Here is a 19,154-nt window from a genome sequence, read left to right as displayed (position 1 = left end):
GGTTCTTGTATCACAGTAATTTATCTACATAGCTTTTCTTTTTTTTAACCTAATAAATCTAAACTTAAGATACATAATTGTGTGTATAGTAGATAAACTGGCGTATAATACATATTTAAAAATAAATAATAACGGATTTAATGTACAGAATTCCTAGATACATTTGCTTTTCGCAGTGTATAAAATACATACACTCGTATAATACCAAAATTATATGTCTGAGCATAAAAACTTTTGTAAGCGTTTGCACGCATAAAAAGAAATTTTCAATTCCGCCCAAGCTGGCACCACGCGCCGGCTTTTCCTTAAACTGCAAAACTTTCTGTCGGTGGGAACCGCGGCAAGTGTTGCAAATATTGTTAAATTTCAGTTGTAAATTAAACATAAATAATGTTGGGAGGGCCGAGCCCTGGGGTGCAACGCTGCGGTAAAATTCCAATCTGCGAAGCTCTCCAGCTCCGGTGCAGTCATTCACTCACATGTCCTTTGTGCTGGACAGTCCTGCCCTGTTCCCTCCCAAAAGCCATTATGGCGCTTTGGTTCCATCTTGGTCTCCCTGTGTGGCTGTGACATTTTTACTGCTCCTCCTGCAGACTCCCAGGTAGCATTACGTATTTTGTACAATGTTTTGAAAGTATTTCCTGCCATCTGCAAACGACAGGGAACAAAGGACGAAATGGCATTGCAGCCGCAGGACTGGCACATGTACGTAAATGTAGCTAGCCGGAAATTGAAATAAAAGTTATTAGATTTCTTTGACAACCGCTGGGCGAACAAGCCATATGAATGTGGGAGCGGGAGCCCCTAGGAAACATTTCGAAACGCTTTAAGGATTGTTTGGTTTGTGGAACTCTTGATTTTTCGACTCTTGAATTTAAAAAGTTTTATTTGCCCTTCTCCAATTTTGCTATTTTCTTTCGGCTGCGTTGAAACCAAATACAAGGCACATAAATTGCCAAGGCAAAGGACACTTTTGGGTCTGACTTAATGTCCGAGCAAATAAACACATTCGCCAAGGCGTGTGGGTGGTTGTGTTGGGTTGCGTTTGGAAAACTGCCGCTGTCGTCAGTTGGATTTCCACTTTTTTCGTTATTCCATTTCTCCTTTTTTCCGTCTTTCCCTTTGTCAGCCGGGCCAAATCAACCACCGCCGACGCAGATAATTTGCCAAGGGAGTTGGTTTATGGGCTAAGGGGTGGCGCCTGTGAGAGTGTTTGTGGGTGCGGTTGAGTGAGGGATTGGCGTTGGGGGTCAGGGGCCAGGGGCCAAGCCAGCGCCATGACCTACTTTTGGCCGCAACTTTTTCAATTTGCGGAAGAGTGTGTGTGTGTTTTTGTGTGTGTGCCCTGGCTTAGGCCAAAAGTTTATTTGGTAAAATACAATACACAGAATGTTGGACTAAATACTACTCATAAAGCTTTCCATGGATTAACTAATGACGCCCCCTTCGCCGACTATTCTAGTTGTGCAGGATCAGTAGGAGCAAGCCCAGCAAAGCCCCCAATCCTCGGTCCATCTGTCGCAGGGCCGAGCTCTTCTCATCCTCGATCTGCTCGAACATCATCTCCTCCGGCCGAATGCTCCGCTGCTCCTCGTGCTCCTCGCCGCTATCGTTGAAGGATCCTGGTGGCGGAGTGGTCCGTTGGCCGGTTAGCAGGAGCAGCTGCATCGTCTGCAGCGGCGTCAGGTGCGGAGTCTTCTTCTCCAGGCCCGGAGTGCGGGTCTCCAGGTCCAGGTTACGTTGCCAATCAGGCGGCGGCAGGAAGGGCACATAGTTGGCGGGCGTCACGCGACCTCGGAAACCGTAGATGTACATCTGGACAAATATGCTCAAGGAGTAAAAGTCCGTAACAACGGCTTTAAGTGTGCCCCTCGAAAAGTGGCTGTACTCCGCCACGGGGGCTATGTAATCCGCATCCGATATGTTTCTGTCGGCATGGTGCTGGAAATATACAAACAAGCTATCCGTTAATATTCCAATATCTCAATTTAAAGTTCACTAATTTTAAAATATAAATTTAATAAATTTACGATGTTTTTTAAATATTTTACTTTTCTACAGCTTTTAAGATTTGATAAATCACATTAGGTAACAAGGTATAAAAATACTCATTAGTTAATGTGATTTTGAGCACGGGTTTTAAGAGTAATCTAAAAATTCTTGCAAAAAAATATATAAAATGCCAATTTACTATATATATATCTTAAAAGATTGGTTTTTGTAAATAGGCAAACCTAAATATTGATAAATAATACTTACATCCAAAATAACGAACTTTACATATGTTATAGAGTTGCTGTCGATATAGTAGAAAACCACCGAATTATTAGTTGGTTTTTGCGAGACATCGGGCGAGGTTTGATAGCTTTCATATAGAAGTTCATCACCTAAAATCTGGCATTTTAGTTTGAATCAAACAACATTATCATTCTGCACTTACCATCCTGCCTGTTTCCAACTTCTATAATCTTGTCCGGCTTATCAAAATTGTCTGGTAAGGTTGGAACTTCCGTGAAGGTTTCGTCATCCTCGTCATCCTCGTCATCCTCTTCGCTAAGATTCTCAATTTCCTCGTCGACCTCGAGGGCATCTCGCCTGTTGTTGTCGAAAACCTCGACATATTGATCCGGTTCGGAGATGATTTCCTCGTAGGGCTGCATCTCACCCTCGTATTGTTGATCCCGATTGATGATCAGAGATTGATCAAAGTTAAGGGCGGTCTCATTGAGGCCGTACACCATGATGATCACATCGAATTCGACGGTTGGTGGAACGGTGGCTACTTCTCGGGTGGGTTCATCGATTTGATTAGTGCCCGCCAATTGGACCATGCCCACAACCAGGCGATTCACCAAGCTGAATTTCACCTCCGCCGAAATGTTCTGAAATGCGAAGGAAAACCAAATAAGAACGAATCCCCTGCAATTTGGAAAGACCCAATCAGGCGTGACCATCACGGTCACATCCATCAGCGATTGCCACATTCCCCAAGATGTTTACTTGGGCTGACAATCAGATTCGTGAACAGACATTAATGTACTTTGCCAAAGTTGTATATTTTCTGGGGAAAATCCCGCGTCATAATTGCCTTCAAAAATGCTAAAATTGAAATTGCATTTAGCAAGATTTTCTTGCGTGCTATTCTAAAAAATTAAATATTCGTTTTCGTTCTCGGTTCAGTTTCCTCCTTCCTCCACTTCCTTCGCCCATTAAGCTTGTCGGCTTTGCCAAATTGCCACATTTGCTCACGCTATTTTATTATTATTGGCTTCGAAATATTCGATTTACTTATACAATATTTGCATTAATTTTACTTACAATTATCGACCCAGATGTCGATAAATAACAAACACTCAAACTTTTACGTGCCTCACTTGTGCAAGCCCATAACCCAATCATATTTTAGGGGGAAAAAAATAAACAAAAAATATGAAAATATATAGGCGACTAGATAGAGTAAACACACATAGGCCCGCCAGCCTCAAACGCACTGGATATAAAAATACATCTATGGGCCAAACTTGTTGTCGGCTGCTGTGACGAAAAAAAAAGAAATGTCAGTTTTTGTTTCTATTTTCGGTACAGGCATTTGCAAAATAAAACACAACAAGGGGTCAGCGACAAATGCAAAGCCACATAATATCCGTGCATATCGCTCACTTGTTCACAACCCAAAATACAGAATTTCGGACTTAATGAAGCAAAAATATTTGTTTTAGTCATGTTTTGTTTTAGCCATTTTGCGTTTTTGTTTTTTTTAGTTAGCAGGCGATTGTTAATAAAAAAAATGAATATTTTTTTGCTTTAAAACTAGTTTAAATTTTTAACATTAAATGTGAACCAAAACTAAAATTTGTAGCTAACAAATTTATTAAAAAATGTTTGGTGCTTATAAGCCGGATAAAATGCTTTTAAAAGTTAAATTTTTTGATGAAAATAATTATTTTTGAAAAGAGAAAAGCGTTTTTTTTATATATATCAAATTTTGTATAACAATTTTAAAGGTTAAAAAAATGTTTTGCTCGGAAAAAATCGTTGAAGAGTTTTTTTTAATTAATCTTCAATACTCAACTCAATCAATAAATCTTGTGAAACTTAAATGTTTTTTTTTTGAAAATCCAGAACTCACTTCCTCCGACACGATTTCGACGCAGGTTATCGGCTCCTGAACTTCATAGGTGAACGTCACACGGGGCAGCTCATCGACACCGGCTGGACGAGAGTGGAGCACATCCTTGACCAGGAGCTGGTCTCCATTGATCCTCTCACCTACTCCAAAGAAGCGTTTTGCCTCAAAACACAGACCACTTCTTGCCAAAACTAGGCAGGCAATTAGCCAAGTCCAAAACAAATTTGCGTACATTACAGCGTTGTTTTTTGATTTTGTTTTCAACTTGGTACTTAGTGAATGTGGAACATTTTCAGAAATAACCACACGGAACCGAGAGATCTTCGAACGCGCCGCGCAAAAGAACTTTGGCAACTGAGCCCAAGTGCTGATGGATCGTCGCTATTTTTCGTAAATTCACTTTCGGTCGCCGAGAGAAAATGATTGCGAGTCGAGTGGCTAAAAATTGAAATACTCTCGAAACTCTTTGCCAATCGAGCAGTTCTCTTTTTTTCCAAGCAGCTTGCATTTGTTTCTGCACTTGACCCGAATGGAACCGTTAGCTTCCAGGCGATGCTTTGAACTCTTTGTCAACGACCCCGAAAATAGGCCCATCAGCCTTCGGTATGGCGTTTAAAATTAGCTGCAAAAAGGCGCAAAAATAACCCATTGCAATGTATATAGATGGGATTATATATATGTACATATATTTTATATATGGGGACTGTTTTGCATAAGAGTTCTTTAACTTCATCAAGGGGGAATCTAAAATTCATTTAAGGTTTTTTAGCAATTGTATGAAATACCTGCTATTCAAGGCTTGGTTTGAAATCCAATAATTTGATAGATTGTTAGTAGAACAAGTACTGTGCGCATTAATGGCAGCTTTATTGGATATTTTTGCACAATTTTCTCTTACTGTTTCATACTTAATTTTAATTTTTTGCGGTTGTTTTCTCCATTGCGGTTTTTATTTATATTAAACTTATTAACGTAAATATCAGCAATTTGATGTTCTATTGGCCACTTGTAAAGCGTTGAGCCAAATATTTAATTTATTAAATGCTTATTAGCATTAGTTGTCCGTTTAGCCGCAGCTTTGGCCATTAGTGCCGTGTTCATGAGGATAATGAAGCGGATGCGAATGCGACGCGGGTTGCCATTGGCATGCATAATGAATTGCAATTATGGTTAATGTGCACAAGAGGGCAAAAATGTAGGGGGTCAGTCAGTCTGTCAGTCAGGTGCTTGCCTTAAAAATGGCCTTTTTTAATTAAATGCGTATGCTGCTGTGTGTTTGCGAAATGGAGCAGCACGAAATCGCAATTCAGATTCGTGTGCCAAATGGCTGCAACATAATTTATGGAGGCGATGTTGTTGCGGCCACAACTGCAGCATAATCGCAGGCAGGCATCTGCCGCTGGTTTTGGGCCAGAATGCACCATAGAGTTTTGCGCAACGAATTTAAATATTGCTGGGGAAACCGAGCGATTTTCAGGTAATTTTCAATGCGAAAGCACTAGGCAGGATGTCAACGTCGCCAAACGGTTAACAAGTTACAAGTAGCCACTTAAACATTTTAAGGCAGGAGCAAAAGACATGGCCAAAATGCGAGGCTGTCAACGTCGTTGCCTTGATGTCGCAACTTTGACATTGATGTTGCTGATGTTGCTAGTTGCTGTTGTGTTGCTGTTGCTGCTGCTGCTACTGCTGCTGCCTCTGCTGCTGCTGCTGATGCTGATGCTCGGTGTGTACCAAATGAAATTACAGCGTTTAAGGAAAATTACATTAGCCAAAGTGAAAACGGAAATTTAAACCATTTGGAATGCTTAAAGCAAACTTTGACTAATTCAATTGCCTCCGACTTTATCGCCAACGTTTTTCAAGCGAATTGCCTTTTGCGCTCTACCGATAGCATTGTAGCAATTTATTGGTTCGTGATATACTTATTAAATTGAAGTGCTTTCGAACATGCACATCTGAATGCGAAATTCCCATTGGTCTCGAGTGGCCCCAAGTGCATCTATTTTGGCCAAGCGCAGCGGCCAGATCTGGTTCAAGTGGCCCAGTGAAAGGTTAATAACACTCCACAAAGAAATGCCGAATGCCAGCCCATAATTGTTGGCAGTGAAGCGTTTTCTCGATTGTGCCATAACGAGGCAGTGAGCCATTCGATGGCCTCAACGACATTTGCGCCCTGGCTGCTGCTGGTAGTGGTTGCTAGTGTGTGTGCCTCCAATTATATAATTGAATCAGCAAGGACATCAGCATATGCACACCAATCAATCAGGCCAATAAAGCAATTAACTTGATGGACGCTGACTCTGACGCCCGGCAAGGTCCACTACGACAACGCTACGAAACGGAAATTACAAATTTTGTTGTAATTTTTGTATTTGCCTCTGCGGCGGCAATTTAATTTATGCCCCACGCAAATTGGATTTGGGCGCCAAAAGTGGCCATTTGGCTTAGCGGGGGATTAGCCAGAATGCTGAAAGCGCCCAAAATTTTCGGTTTTAATTGAAATATTTTTCGCTGCTCCTGCCGCTTATCGTCGAGTCAAAAGCGCGCGCCGAAATGTAGGCTAAGCTTTTGTAAGCAGCCTAGCCCAGCCCATAACGAAAAAAACAATCAATTGGGATTGGCGGGGGTGGCGGGTGGTGGGTGGTGGGTGGTATTCGGCCACAATCAAATCAAATTTTAAAACAAGAGGAGAAGGAGATGCTGCCTGTTGGAACTGCGGTTGAGTGCCACAGTGCAGCAGCTGCTGCTGCAGTTGATAAACTGGCAAAGAGTTTGTGTGCCAAAGAAAGCCCGCTGGGAGAAAGGCAACGCAGCGGGCAAACAAACCAAGTTAAAAGTTGCAGAATGAATGCTCGACTGACTGATGACGACTGAGTGAAGCTTTTGAAATGTTAATTGGATGGCATAATTGCTTTCAATTCTTCCTCAAAAGGGAATGCAGCGCTAGTTTTTATTTACCTTTGCCTTTGAGGTACGTGTTGATTGTTAGTTTTGATTGCACAAGTTGTTACATTTGCTTTCGAAAACTGGCATTACAGCCATAAAGATTGAGACAATATGTAACTGATGTATTGAAGGTTTGTCAACTAAAAAACATTTCTACAAACTTTAGAAGACTTACTTTTACAAAAGAAAACTAAATATGGAATTTAGGAGTAGTTTTTAGTTGACCCCTAAATATATATTTAACTACACTTATTTTATTGTTGGGGCACAAGATATTGAATTTTATTTATAGTATACTCAGCTTTTATCTCTTCAACATATTCTACAGTAATAATAAAAGTATTAAATGTCATTAAGATACATGACATTAAGTGGGAACTTGATAATAATTAGCGAAGTGCTTTGGTTGGTTGAATAAATCTCCTAATGAAGCTTTACTAAGAAAGATGCTGTAAATCCAGTAAAATATCATATCCAATCTCCATGGTAGGCATACCCTCATCAGCCTGCTGGTTGCTAGGCACCCAAACGAATTGAGTGAAAATGTGAAAATGCTTTGCCCCGGGCTGTGAAAGAGGCAGCTGGCAGGTTGAGCGGCTCAAAGAATAAGAGATGCAGCCACAAAGTGGAGCATATTTGCCAAGCCAACTGGACGGCTGTCGATGTCGATGGCGACGGGTGGAAATGTGTGAATGGGCCAGGGCCGGGCGTTGAGCCTGCGGTAATCCATTTTACAAGCCAACAAACGGGCACTTGACTCACAATTGACGACTGCTTAAGCGACCTGCCAACCAGCCGTGGACATCCTTTTCAACTGGGTCTCCTCTTTGCTCCTTTTTTCAGGACGAGGGCTGGAAGCTAAACCGCACCAACTACTACCAGGAGGGATGGCTGGCCACGGGCAATGTGCGCGGCATTGTGGGCGTGACCTTTACGACCTCACATTGCCGCAAGAACATGGACTATCCGCTGAGGACTAACTACAACCTGCGCGGACACAGATCGGATGTAAGTTGCATGGATAGATCGCCTAAAAGAAAAGTATTTAGTGCCTATATTTTCCCGGCAGGTCATCCTGGTCAAATGGAACGAACCGTACCAGAAACTGGCCTCCTGCGACAGCTCGGGCATCATCTTTGTGTGGATCAAGTACGAGGGCCGCTGGTCCATCGAGCTGATCAACGACCGGAACACGCCGGTCACGCACTTCTCCTGGTCGCACGATGGTCGCATGGCCTTGATCTGCTACCAGGATGGCTTCGTTCTGGTGGGTTCCGTGGCCGGCCAGCGGTATTGGTCCTCCATGCTCAACCTGGAGTCCACGATCACCTGCGGCATTTGGACGCCCGACGACCAGCAGGTGTACTTCGGCACCACCCAGGGCCAGGTGATTGTGATGGATGTGCACGGAGCGATGGTGTCGCAGGTGCAGCTCTCCAACGATGTGCCCATCACCTCGATGGCCTGGTCCTGCGAGAAGTTCAAGATGGAGGAGGGCGAGGAAGCGGAGCCCGGTGTAACCAATGCGGGTGAGTGATCTGCCTAAGTAGTTGTAATAAACTAAGTTATAAATATCTTAATTATTTGCATTCCATTAGCCAAACGCTCCTTTGTCCTGGCAGTCAGCTTCCAGAACGGATACATCTACTTGCTAAAGTCGTTCGACGACGTCTCACCCGCACATATCAACACATGCCTTAACGGCGCCCTCGGCATGGTCATGGAGTGGAGCAACTCCCGCGAGCTGCTGGCCGTCGCCGGAACCCTGCGCGCCGGACTGGATGGCAGCAAGCCAGAGGACATGGCCACGCCCAGCAGCTACACGAATCTGGTCAAGTTCTACACGGAGACGGGCACGTGCCTGTACCAGGCACACATTCCCTGCACCAGTGCCACCGTTTCGGCCATCACCTGGGGCCACAACGACAAGCGGCTGTTCATCGCCACGGGGACGCAGGTTCACATCGCCTGGGTCTCCAGGCGGGTGGCCTCCCTGCAGCTCCTCTGCCGGCTGGAGATCCAGGCGAGCGTCGGATCCGAGTCGCTGCTGCCACTGCTGCCGTTGCCTTCTAGGATTAAGTCTCTCATTGGCAATCTGTTTGCTCAAACGATAAGAGTAAGTCATATGGTTTTATCATTGAAACTTTGTGTGTTCTTTTAAAAAATAGATTTTAAATTATTTTTTTTTAAATGATATAACAGAAGAACAGTTAATATATCAGAAAGCCACATTAGTTTAGCGCAGGCCCATCTGTTATTGATAATGATAAACAAGGCCATCAGCTGTGTACTTGTAATATTTTTAGTTTATGAAAATCAAGTTGTATATTATTTTATTTGATTAACAGTCTAAAAATTTTAGTGGTTTTAGCTTTTTGCATGGTTGCCTTTGATTTGCATTCTAAACGTATGTAGAAGAAAAAAGATAACAATTTTTGACAACGTTTATAAATTGAAGAACAATTTTTTTTTATCATATTTTTTTGAATTTAAGAAGTTTTTATAATTTGAAACATTTATCCAATTTCAATGAGTTGTTTTGAATTTTTAAAAATTTGTTTTTCACATATTTTCCAAAGGACAACTCACAAACTGTGCCTAACTTTGGATATTGTTAAAATATATTGAAAATTAATTGCAAATCTAAGGAGTGGCATCTATCTAAGTTATTTAATTGTATCTTAAATCAAAACAATAAATGTTATTCTCTGCGAACCGCAATTTTACAAAAACCACGGTTTAGAAACGAAAAACACTGCTTACAAAAAAAAGGATATATTAATGATATTTGTAATTTCTTTTGGTAGTGCTGTGTACCTGACCTAAAGTCGCTCCGTGATTTTGTTTCGCGACCACCGCTCTGCTCCACCCGGCTGCACTGCACCATGATCCGGCACGACGACGACTCCAACCTGAGCTCCGGCACATGCTACACGCTGTATCTGGAGTACCTGGGCGGATTGGTGCCGCTGCTCAAGGGCAAGCGCACCTCCAAGATTCGTCCCGAGTTCGTTATCTTCGATCCCCAGGTTAATGGTGGGTATCTAAAGTATATAATGGTGCAATCCAATTGAATGTTAAAACCTGTTTTAGATGCCCCCTTGTACTTTCAATACTCCGCCGAGGCCAAGAGCTCGTCGGGCTCCAGCCAGTCCACCACCACGGGCAACAGTGGACGCACTGACTCCTCGGACAGTGATTACGAGGAGAGATCTCGCTTTGGCTCGCCGCGAACTCCTCGCAAGAAGCGAGTGCGACCCAAGAGACGCCAGCAAGCGGGCGATCGATTGAGTAGTTCCGGCGGCGGAGGAACCAACGATCCCGATAGCCTGGATGAACTGGCATATGTGGACACACTGCCGGAGGTAGGTGTCACTCTCTGCCAGAGAAGATCCACGCCATCACTGATTCCTTTCGTTTTCTCAAGCAGGAAGTCAAGCTGGTGGAGGTGACATCCAACATATGGGGAACCAAGTTCAAGATCCATGGACTTGCCAAAACCGTCCCAGCCAATTTAGGCCAAGTAACTTATAAGACGTCCCTACTGCATTTGCAGCCGCGCCAAATGACGCTGGTCATCACCGAGCTGCGCGACGATTTTCCACCTGGTCCCGATCCCAGCTTCAATCCGAACATATTCTCCGAGGACGAGGACGAGCATCACCAGCACCACCAGGGCAATCACCACGATGCAGTGCCGCTGGTCAATGTGATCACCGCTCAGGATGGTGCTTCCCTGAAGCCTCCGATAATACCGCAGCGTCGCCTCACCGATGGCGCGTCTGCTCCCTTGATAGCGCCCATGTCACCACGTCCAAATCGAATCCTGGCGCGGCACAAGAACTCCTTGACTGTGAATGGCGTAGAAAGGGGGTCCGGCTCATCGGCGGGCCTAAGTCCTCTGGCGCGAGCCGAGAGCTACGATGATGATTCATCCAATGAATCGCAGGAGGCGGGAGCTGCTGCCTGCCAGTCCACCACTGTCCTGCTGCACCAGGCTCCCTCGAATGGTTCGGGTTCGGGGCCCAGCAGCAGTAAAACCATCACACGGCCCAAGACCATCAGCAGTTTTAAGAACAGCTACAGCCGCTCCAGCTCGAATTCCAGCTGCCAGTCGCGTCATGCCATCTCGCCGCTGTACTGCGATGGAGCGGTGCCCACGCTGCAGAGTCCCAAGAACGCAGTGGCTCCCTCGGACATCATCTTCGAGCGTCCGGCTGTGCCCGCCGCTGGACAGACCACCCTGATGTCTTACTCGAGCAATGCGGACTATGCCAACAGTGTGGTCCAGGTGAAGAATGCCCTAATGTCGGAGCCAGTGCGCTCGGCCAACAGCCATGTCAATCCGGTGCCGCTGAATCTCAACCTGAATCTGGAGCGCATGGATGCGCGGGTCAAGTGCATGGCACCCACCACATCCTCCACGGCCAAGCGTCGTGAAATGCTGTACATCGATGAGGAGACACAGTCGCCAACGCCCACGCCGTGCAGCAGCAGCATGAAGCGCACTCCAACGGTGGTGTCGATAGCTCCGGCCTTGCCCGACTCCATCACACGTAGCTGCAGCGTGGGCTATCTGGATTCGGTGGCCATCACGCCCTCCGACGAGGCACTGTCCGCCCTGCGCAAAGATGCCCCCAACAAGCGCCTGATACTGGTGGACAAGCGCAGGAACCGCAGGAAACGGCAGCAGCAGGAGGATGCGCGGCGGCACAAACTGCAGCAGACTGGGAAATCCAAGAGTTTGGACTCCTGTGACCTGCTGTCCTTGCAGACAAAGCTGTCCAGCAAGGAGCACGAGCAGGTGGTGCGCAAGCTGCAGGAGATCTCCGACAGCAGCGCCTGCAGCAGTGCGGCCAACACACTGTGCTTCAAGTGCCGCAACAACATGAATCCCAGCAGTGCCTGCAAGCGATGCCAGCCCTCGGCGGTCCCCGTTCTGGATGAGATTACGTCCGTAGTAGCAGCGTGCACGGTGGAGCCGGCCAAGGAGTCTCCGGTGGCCAGCGTGCAGGCCAAGCCAGTGCCCAAGAAACGCTTCGATGTCATTACCAGCTTCACGGACTCGCCGCTCTTTACGAGAAAGCATCGCTTTGGAATCGGACGCAGCAAGGAGACGGCGGGCACCGAGAACTCCACACCGCTGCTGGGGAGAAAGCAGGACAATGGCTTTAGCTTTGTGAAGCAGTTGTCCGAAGTTCGCTGGAGGCGCAAGGAACAGCCAACCCAGTCGCAAGTGAATGGCTCCAGTGACGCCAGCACTTTGGAGAGGCAACAGCAGCCGGAGATCACGGGAGCAGCTTGTGGCACTGTGGAGGCCACTCCAGTGGAGGCCAAGGCTTCCGTTTCTCTGCATACTCAGGTACGTAGATTATATAGATTTAAATACAATTTAATAATTATATGGTTAAACACTCAGGCCCTTACCACCTTGGAGAACATAATAAGCCGTCTTCGTGACCTCGACGAGGGTCGCCTGACGCCTCCATCCACCCCACAGCGACTGCCACGTAGTTCTCCAGCGTCGCCGGCTGCCAGCAAAAAGAACAAGCGGCAGCAGAGCAACTCCCCCATTCGCCACATTTTGAATTCACCGCTTTTGAACCGCCGTCAGCGCAAGAAGCAGAGTATCATCGAGAGCTCCGATGATGAGGGCAACCAGACCAATGGTTCTGGCGAGGAGAGCAACAACGCCGGCAACAGCAAGCAGTATCGCGACCTGGAGACCTTCCAAAAGGCCCAACTGCGTCAAAAGGTGGGTCAAAGATACACGATTTTTATTCTAAATCGACAGATCGACAAGAAAGGAAGCAAACTTTCGTTTGTTTATTTAACCTTGCTGCTTTTTTTCAAAAGTTAACAAACTGTAAGCTATTTATATAGTAGTTTGATCCGGCCCTTTTCGCTTTTTTCTATCATCTAGATAGCTTTTAATCTAAGAGACTCGTTCTCGTAGAAAATGGACGGAATATATATACTTTAAAGGGTCCAAAATGTCTCCCTCACTGAAAAAAATTTTATTTTTAGTTTTTTTTTGTTTCTATAAATTATATTCAATTAAAAAAAACATTGTAACAAATTGTTGACATTTTAAAAGTGAAACTTGTATTATTTTTATGGAAAAATCTTTATCCACAGCTGAAGCGTGGCAAAATCGAACCAAATGGCAGTGCCAGCTGTGCCAATCCGGCGCCAGTGCGCCGTGAGTTTGTGATGCACAATAAGGCGCCCATGTGGAATGAGATGAGCCAGGTGTACCAGTTGGACTTTGGGGGTCGCGTTACTCAAGAGTCGGCCAAGAACTTTCAAATCGAGTTTCGAGGCAAGCAGGTGAGTGCAGCATCTCAAATAGATCTTAAAGTGTACATAATTAATATCCCAACTCTCCCAAAAGGTTATGCAATTTGGACGCATTGATGGCAACGCCTACACATTGGATTTCCAGTATCCTTTCTCCGCCCTCCAGGCCTTTGCCGTGGCCCTGGCCAATGTGACCCAGCGACTTAAGTAATCGGGGATCGAGGGATCAGATTTCGTATCGCATCGCATCAGCATCTTCGACGTGCATGGCTCCTCAAAAATGTCGCCAGCTGAATGCAGCAATTGCTTTTTTGGCCTATGCTATATATATTTTTTATACCAGACACGGTGGGACGGACAATTAGCGAAAATTGCTTTTTCATTTGTATATATTGTATATGTATTGTGGTCTTTAGGTTTCCGAATACCGTACTTTAGTGATTATGTATGTGAACACGTACCACCACTTGATTGAAGGTTTTGCCATGTGCAGCACAATGAAATACGAGTGCGAGCACATGGGTGTGCAAACTCACAGTCCGATCCATTTTTGTGCAATATTTGTATGACAAATTTTTTGGATTAAGTGTAGCCGAGTGTAAATGTTAGGCGTAGACGATGATGTACGAGTATTTTAAATCAAACTACTATAACACGATTAACGATCAGTCAGTTTTTAACATTAGTTTGTACAAGAGCAGCCTTTTTTGCATAGAGCTTCGTTTCTCGCTTTACTCGATTTAAGTGCAATAAACTCCTTTCGTTAACTCCTAGACTTTAAGATCTATTGGCGAAACCAGCAAACCGCTTGGCCCAGCACTCGAAAAATTCATTGTGAGTAGGAGGACAAGTCCGATTACTTGACGCTAGCATATTTTTTATATGTGTAAACTAATTGTGAATGTTGAATCGATCGACGGCAAGGAATACAGAACTTTGTGCTTTTCCTCTCAACTCTTTTTGGTAGTTAGGCTTAATTTCAAGGAAAATTCGTTATTGTAATTGTTGTGAATATTGAAATAAGCACGAGTCGTAAACGATTTAGGCGGTCAACTACATAAATCATTAAATAAATGTATTTTACGTGAATAAAGGCTTTCGTTTTATAAATAACAATCAATAATTGCAACTAACCAGGAGATTTAAGTGGGAAATCAAAGGGTGCTCTGTCATGTCTTTTGATTTTGCCTTTCTATCTCAATCTCGGCTTTTTCCCAATCTGGAATGCTTTTTTCCTTGATGTGCCACGAATCGGTTTTAGCGCCCTTTATCTCAGCTAAAAAAGAAGTATGATAATAATGATTTAAATTGGTATTCAGAGAGTGATACCCAAGATTATACTTACAATTCTTGAAGCGCTTTACGCCCTCTTGCATATCTGTTATCATGTCTGAGGTGACGTTCATGATCTCGTTGTAACTGGCCACATGGAAACCCGGTTTGTTGTAGGCATTGGCATTCTCCAGCAGTGCATTTCTGTCGTGCATCAACGAAGCCATGGGAAACTTGGCTATCGAGAAGGCCAGATTGACTGCTTGTCCCAGAGCTGTGCCCGTAGCCACAACGCGGTTCACCAAGCCCATGCGCCTGGCTTCCCCGGCGTATATGCGTCTTCCTGTTTCAATGATGTCCAAGGCGTTGGAATAACCCACTGCAGCGGCCAATCGAACAGTTCCTCCATCGCTCAAAGGGACTCCCAGTCGGCGATTGAAAAAACCCAGTACGGCAGTGTCTTCCATCACCCGCAGATCACACATAAGGGCCAGTTCCACTCCTCCGGCCACACAGAATCCGCTAATACCGCAGACAATTGGCTTCCGAAGATGCCGCCTAGTTGGTCCAATGGAGCCCTCGTGACGCAACAGAAAGTTGAGGCTGCCGCGCTGTGCTTCTGCCTCCAGTTCCTGCAAATCATAGCCGGCGCAGAAGGAGCCACCTATGCCATAGAGTACACCCACAGGGGAACTATCATCCTGCTCGAATTGGCTGATGGCCTCTGTTAATTGCTCCGCAGTGCTGGCATCAATGGAATTCCGCTGCTGCTCGCGATTTAGGCCTATTAAAGTTATATGAGAATCTTTTTCGACCAGCACTGTACGGGCGGGAGCCCCATCTTGAGATGCACTTTCTCCATTTCTAAAAGCCGACAAAGAAAGGTATCTGCAACCCGAATTTGTTTGGCTTAAACAGTTCAATAGTTTACAAACAAATCTGCTCATTACGCCGCCCAAACAACAACAGCTGTGGTAAAGGGTGCCAGTGGCGTAGTTAGCAGCAGTTTTTAAAAGGGACACATATTAGGAGGAATCAGTACATTGCTAAACAGTATAATTCTTCTTAGTTTGTTTATTACATTTATCTTAAGATAAACGTTAATATTTATTACATATATAGCAAATATTATTATATATGTCTTTTAATACTTTCTATCCCAGCTCAGTCTGCACCCATGCTCTTGAGTGTTGTGCAACGTCAAAATACCGTTTTTCTGCACGGCCCTTTCGAATACTGCTTGTCAGCCGCGAGAGAGCGAGAGAGACGCCGAGCTGTCAAAAAAGGTGGGTGTGTGTTTGTGTGGAAACAAAAAGATAAAAAATTGCTCGAGAACGCTGCGTTTGTTCCCCAAACAGATATTTATAAGTAAAAATCGCAAATAAATAGTGCAATTCTATTATTTGGCTGTGCCGCATGAGCCGGCGCCCCGAAACAAAGCGGAAACAACGAAACACACAGTGATATTAGCAAAGTACAAAACAGTCGCCGCCTGCCAGACAAAGGAAAAGGATAGAGGAGGTGAAAACGGTAAAACAATATTTCCCCATTCGATATTGTGCCATAACAAAAGATTTTCCGGAGTCCCCAACCCCTCTGGCCCCTGCCACGCCCCTCTCGTTGCATGTGGCGCAACTTTAATTGAATCGGTTATGAGAACTTAATTGTGTCTATTTTCGGTCGGGTTTTGTGCGTCTGCCGGTGGCTTCCGCGTCACCACAACATTCGTCCGGCCCCGCCCACTGCGCCACTGGAGGGGCGGTCGCCATTTAGGTCCGCTGTTCCCATTTATTTTGTTGTTTTTTGTGCCGCAGTCTGTGTCGCCCATCATGATCTATTTTTGTAAATTTTATTTGCGAAAACAAAGTGCCACCGCAACCGAAATGAGATTCTCGTTTTATTATGCTTTATGGGCCTGCCTGCGGTTGTTTTTTTTTTTTTGCGGCCGGGACACACCTTTCGAGGGCCCTGCCTTTGATCATCCCAAAGATATACCACAGACCCTCGAAATTAAACTATATACAGTGGAACTCCCCTAACTCGAATATTCCACCAAACTGAGTGCCAATAGCATTTTGCTGCTAGATTTCATACTAGTTTCTTTTCATAAGTTCTTAAATCGAATTCCTCTCTAATTCAGTTTGTCCTGTAATTGTCACTTCCTTAGGATACGTTAAACAAAAAAGTAATTTATACTCTGTTAAATGTCGGATAACTTAATATTACAAAATTTTTTATTTAGAACGATCACTTTTGCTGAAGACTAAATATTTGTATATTAATGGCTTGTATACTTTTTTAAAAAAATACCCTCTTAATAAAAGAAAATCCTATGGCCCTTTGAAAAATATTTTAAATTTTATATAGGAAATATATATTCAAAGTCTCCTTAACTAAAAACAGATGGCAGATCAATTAGAGGAAGCTAGACTGTATACAAATGTGCGGTCAGTTGGGGCTGCCGAGTTTATTGCCTCGAGTAGAACTTAATTAATTGAATTAAGCTGGCGAAGACATTCATCTTCCATCGTATTTTTGCTCACAGCACATACAGTATATAGCAAGCGGCACACTCAGCACTCACGATGTCAACCGGAAGGCCCATAAAATGTGTTGTTGTTGGCGACGGCACTGTCGGAAAGACCTGCATGCTAATCTCCTACACGACAGACTGCTTTCCCGGCGAATATGTGCCCACAGTGTGAGTATCTGCCTCCTTTCTGCCACAGCCCAGATCAATATCTAACTTTTATTATGATATCTTCACAGCTTCGACAACTACTCGGCGCCCATGCAAGTGGACACAATACAGGTCTCGCTGGGACTGTGGGATACGGCGGGTCAAGAGGACTATGACCGCCTGAGACCGCTCTCCTACCCGCAGACAGACGTTTTCCTGATATGTTACAGCGTGGCGAGTCCCTCGTCCTTCGAAAACGTCACCTCGAAATGGTATCCGGAGATAAAGCACCACTGCCCCGACGCGCCCATCATTTTAGTTGGTAAGTTGCCAGCGATGTGAAGCCACTGAAGGGGGAGTACATATATATTTTTGGTCATATTGCAGGCACTAAAATCGATTTGCGCGAAGATCGAGAGACACTCAGCGGTCTGGCCGAGCAGGGGCTGACGCCGCTGAAGCGCGAGCAGGGTCAGAAGCTGGCGAACAAGATACGCGCTGTGAAATACATGGAATGCTCCGCCTTAACGCAGCGCGGCCTCAAGCCGGTAAGTCATCGCAGCTGGCACACCCACCTCTCACTAATTCCCCTACTCCGATTGCATTCAGGTGTTCGAGGAAGCGGTGCGCGCGGTGCTCAGACCAGAGCCGCTAAAACGACGCCAGCGAAAGTGTTTAGTTATGTAAATAAGGTAGCATGTTATTGGCTTTGACAGAGTAAAAAGATTCCTCGGAAGCGACACGTACACCGGCGCGACGTCCGGCACACATAGACACTCATGCAGCGCCCTCATCGAACAAATCAATTACATAGATTTATTTATAAAAGTTTCAAATTTCTTGTAATGCAACAAGCCCTAAACGGTCCCCTTAAAAAAACTATAGCAACGATGGATACTGCCATCAGAATTCATGTGAATTCTCTCGTTGATTTTAAAGTTTCTTTTGTGGATCGTTGCGGTCTTTCGGCACACCATGACTCCCTCCCGCAAAAACTGAAACCACATCGTTAACAAACTCGGAACCACAGAGAAATCATAAATCTAATGCAGCTACATATGTAGAAATCTAGTCAATTGAATCGAATGTATTGTACTAATAGTATCAAGCAGAAAGAGAAAATTATAAGAACCGCAGCCAACTCGCAGCTAAAAATTGGTTTCGCATATCACGAGCATCTAGCTTTTCCTAATTTCCCATTAAATGTATTATAGTTATGTAGCCATGAGCTGAAGCTTACCAAATCTGAAACCATGCTAATTCACTTGACGACAAGCTCTTAGAGAAAGCCACTTTTTATAATATTCAAGCATGAGCATTTTTTTTATTCTAACTCGACCCTCGAATCATTATCATAATCACTTGAAGCTCATTTGACAATGTCTTTTGAAAATGTAACAACTGTTGTTTATTATTTTATAATGACTTATTTATTACCCTAACTTTAAAACGAATTGTATAAACAACTTTTACGGCGTAGGTATAGCAAAAGGATTATGTAAATGGATGGGCAACCAGCTGCATTTAAATGTGACGCGACTCGAATAAACGAAGAAACAAGAATCAAAACGAATACAAAACCTAAAGAAACCAAGAAAATCACACAATTTTCCAAAAAACACAAAGAGCAAGCTGATAAAGTTGAGACGTAACGAAATCCCAGGACAATTTTTGTACTAATTATACATATATAAATAATTCTAACGCAAGTCTTATGTAAATGAAACGTAAACGAAGGCCGTTTGGCTCCAGAGATATAGCAGCTGTAAAACTGATTTAATACTTATGAAAATATATACTGTAATTATTTAAAGAAACAACAAA

General features: G+C 44.4%; 4 protein-coding genes across 12 annotated transcripts in view; 2 read left to right on the top strand and 2 right to left on the bottom strand.

The window, feature by feature from the left end:
* The window catches only part of LOC128252080 (tubby-related protein 4), a 34,887-nt gene extending 21,156 nt beyond the window's left edge, over positions 1-13,731 (top strand). For 4 of the 7 annotated variants that reach the window (XM_052979493.1, XM_052979490.1, XM_052979492.1 and 1 more), the window contains exons 3-11: positions 7,922-8,086; positions 8,148-8,607; positions 8,677-9,194; positions 9,886-10,114; positions 10,172-10,443; positions 10,506-12,440; positions 12,498-12,833; positions 13,217-13,408; positions 13,473-13,731. In XM_052979493.1, the coding sequence (XP_052835453.1) occupies positions 7,922-8,086; positions 8,148-8,607; positions 8,677-9,194; positions 9,886-10,114; positions 10,172-10,443; positions 10,506-12,440; positions 12,498-12,833; positions 13,217-13,408; positions 13,473-13,589 (4,224 nt within the window). In that variant the 3' untranslated portion in view covers positions 13,590-13,731. Of the gene's footprint in view, positions 1-6,771; positions 6,962-7,921; positions 8,087-8,147; positions 8,608-8,676; positions 9,195-9,885; positions 10,115-10,171; positions 10,444-10,505; positions 12,441-12,497; positions 12,834-13,216; positions 13,409-13,472 lie in introns of those variants that run through there. The other 3 variants (XM_052979489.1, XM_052979488.1, XM_052979495.1) reach the window with 3 other exon arrangements.
* LOC128252084 (uncharacterized) lies at positions 1,328-4,522 on the bottom strand. Its single transcript, XM_052979497.1, has 4 exons — positions 4,130-4,522; positions 2,441-2,882; positions 2,260-2,387; positions 1,328-1,941 (listed from the first exon to the last, which is right to left on the bottom strand). Exons 1-4 carry the CDS (start codon positions 4,361-4,363, stop codon positions 1,459-1,461), a joined length of 1,287 nt encoding a protein of 428 aa, XP_052835457.1. The 5' UTR covers positions 4,364-4,522; the 3' UTR covers positions 1,328-1,458.
* A 687-nt stretch (positions 13,732-14,418) lies between the features above and the next one.
* Positions 14,419-15,637, bottom strand: LOC128252085 (probable enoyl-CoA hydratase). The gene is made up of 2 exons (XM_052979498.1): positions 14,724-15,637; positions 14,419-14,654 (listed from the first exon to the last, which is right to left on the bottom strand). The coding sequence occupies exons 1-2, from the start codon at positions 15,595-15,597 to the stop codon at positions 14,548-14,550; spliced, it is 981 nt and encodes a 326-aa protein (XP_052835458.1). The 5' UTR covers positions 15,598-15,637; the 3' UTR covers positions 14,419-14,547.
* A 283-nt stretch (positions 15,638-15,920) lies between these two features.
* Positions 15,921-19,154, top strand: LOC128252885 (ras-related C3 botulinum toxin substrate 1). 3 transcript variants are annotated; one of them, XM_052981055.1, is made up of 5 exons: positions 15,921-15,936; positions 17,196-17,351; positions 17,420-17,652; positions 17,718-17,878; positions 17,940-19,154. In XM_052981055.1, exons 2-5 carry the CDS (start codon positions 17,236-17,238, stop codon positions 18,015-18,017), a joined length of 588 nt encoding a protein of 195 aa, XP_052837015.1. In that variant the 5' UTR covers positions 15,921-15,936; positions 17,196-17,235; the 3' UTR covers positions 18,018-19,154. The 3 variants fall into 3 exon arrangements, with proteins under 3 accessions (XP_052837015.1, XP_052837014.1, XP_052837013.1); XM_052981054.1 differs by lacking the exon at positions 15,921-15,936 and adding an exon at positions 15,943-16,171; XM_052981053.1 differs by lacking the exon at positions 15,921-15,936 and adding an exon at positions 15,943-16,180.

Source organism: Drosophila gunungcola, chromosome 3R (assembly GCF_025200985.1).
Source record: "Drosophila gunungcola strain Sukarami chromosome 3R, Dgunungcola_SK_2, whole genome shotgun sequence".
In the NCBI taxonomy this organism is placed as follows: Eukaryota; Metazoa; Arthropoda; class Insecta; order Diptera; family Drosophilidae; genus Drosophila; species Drosophila gunungcola.
Note: the sequence above shows the minus strand (reverse complement) of the source record. Positions and strands in the feature narration are given on the sequence as shown.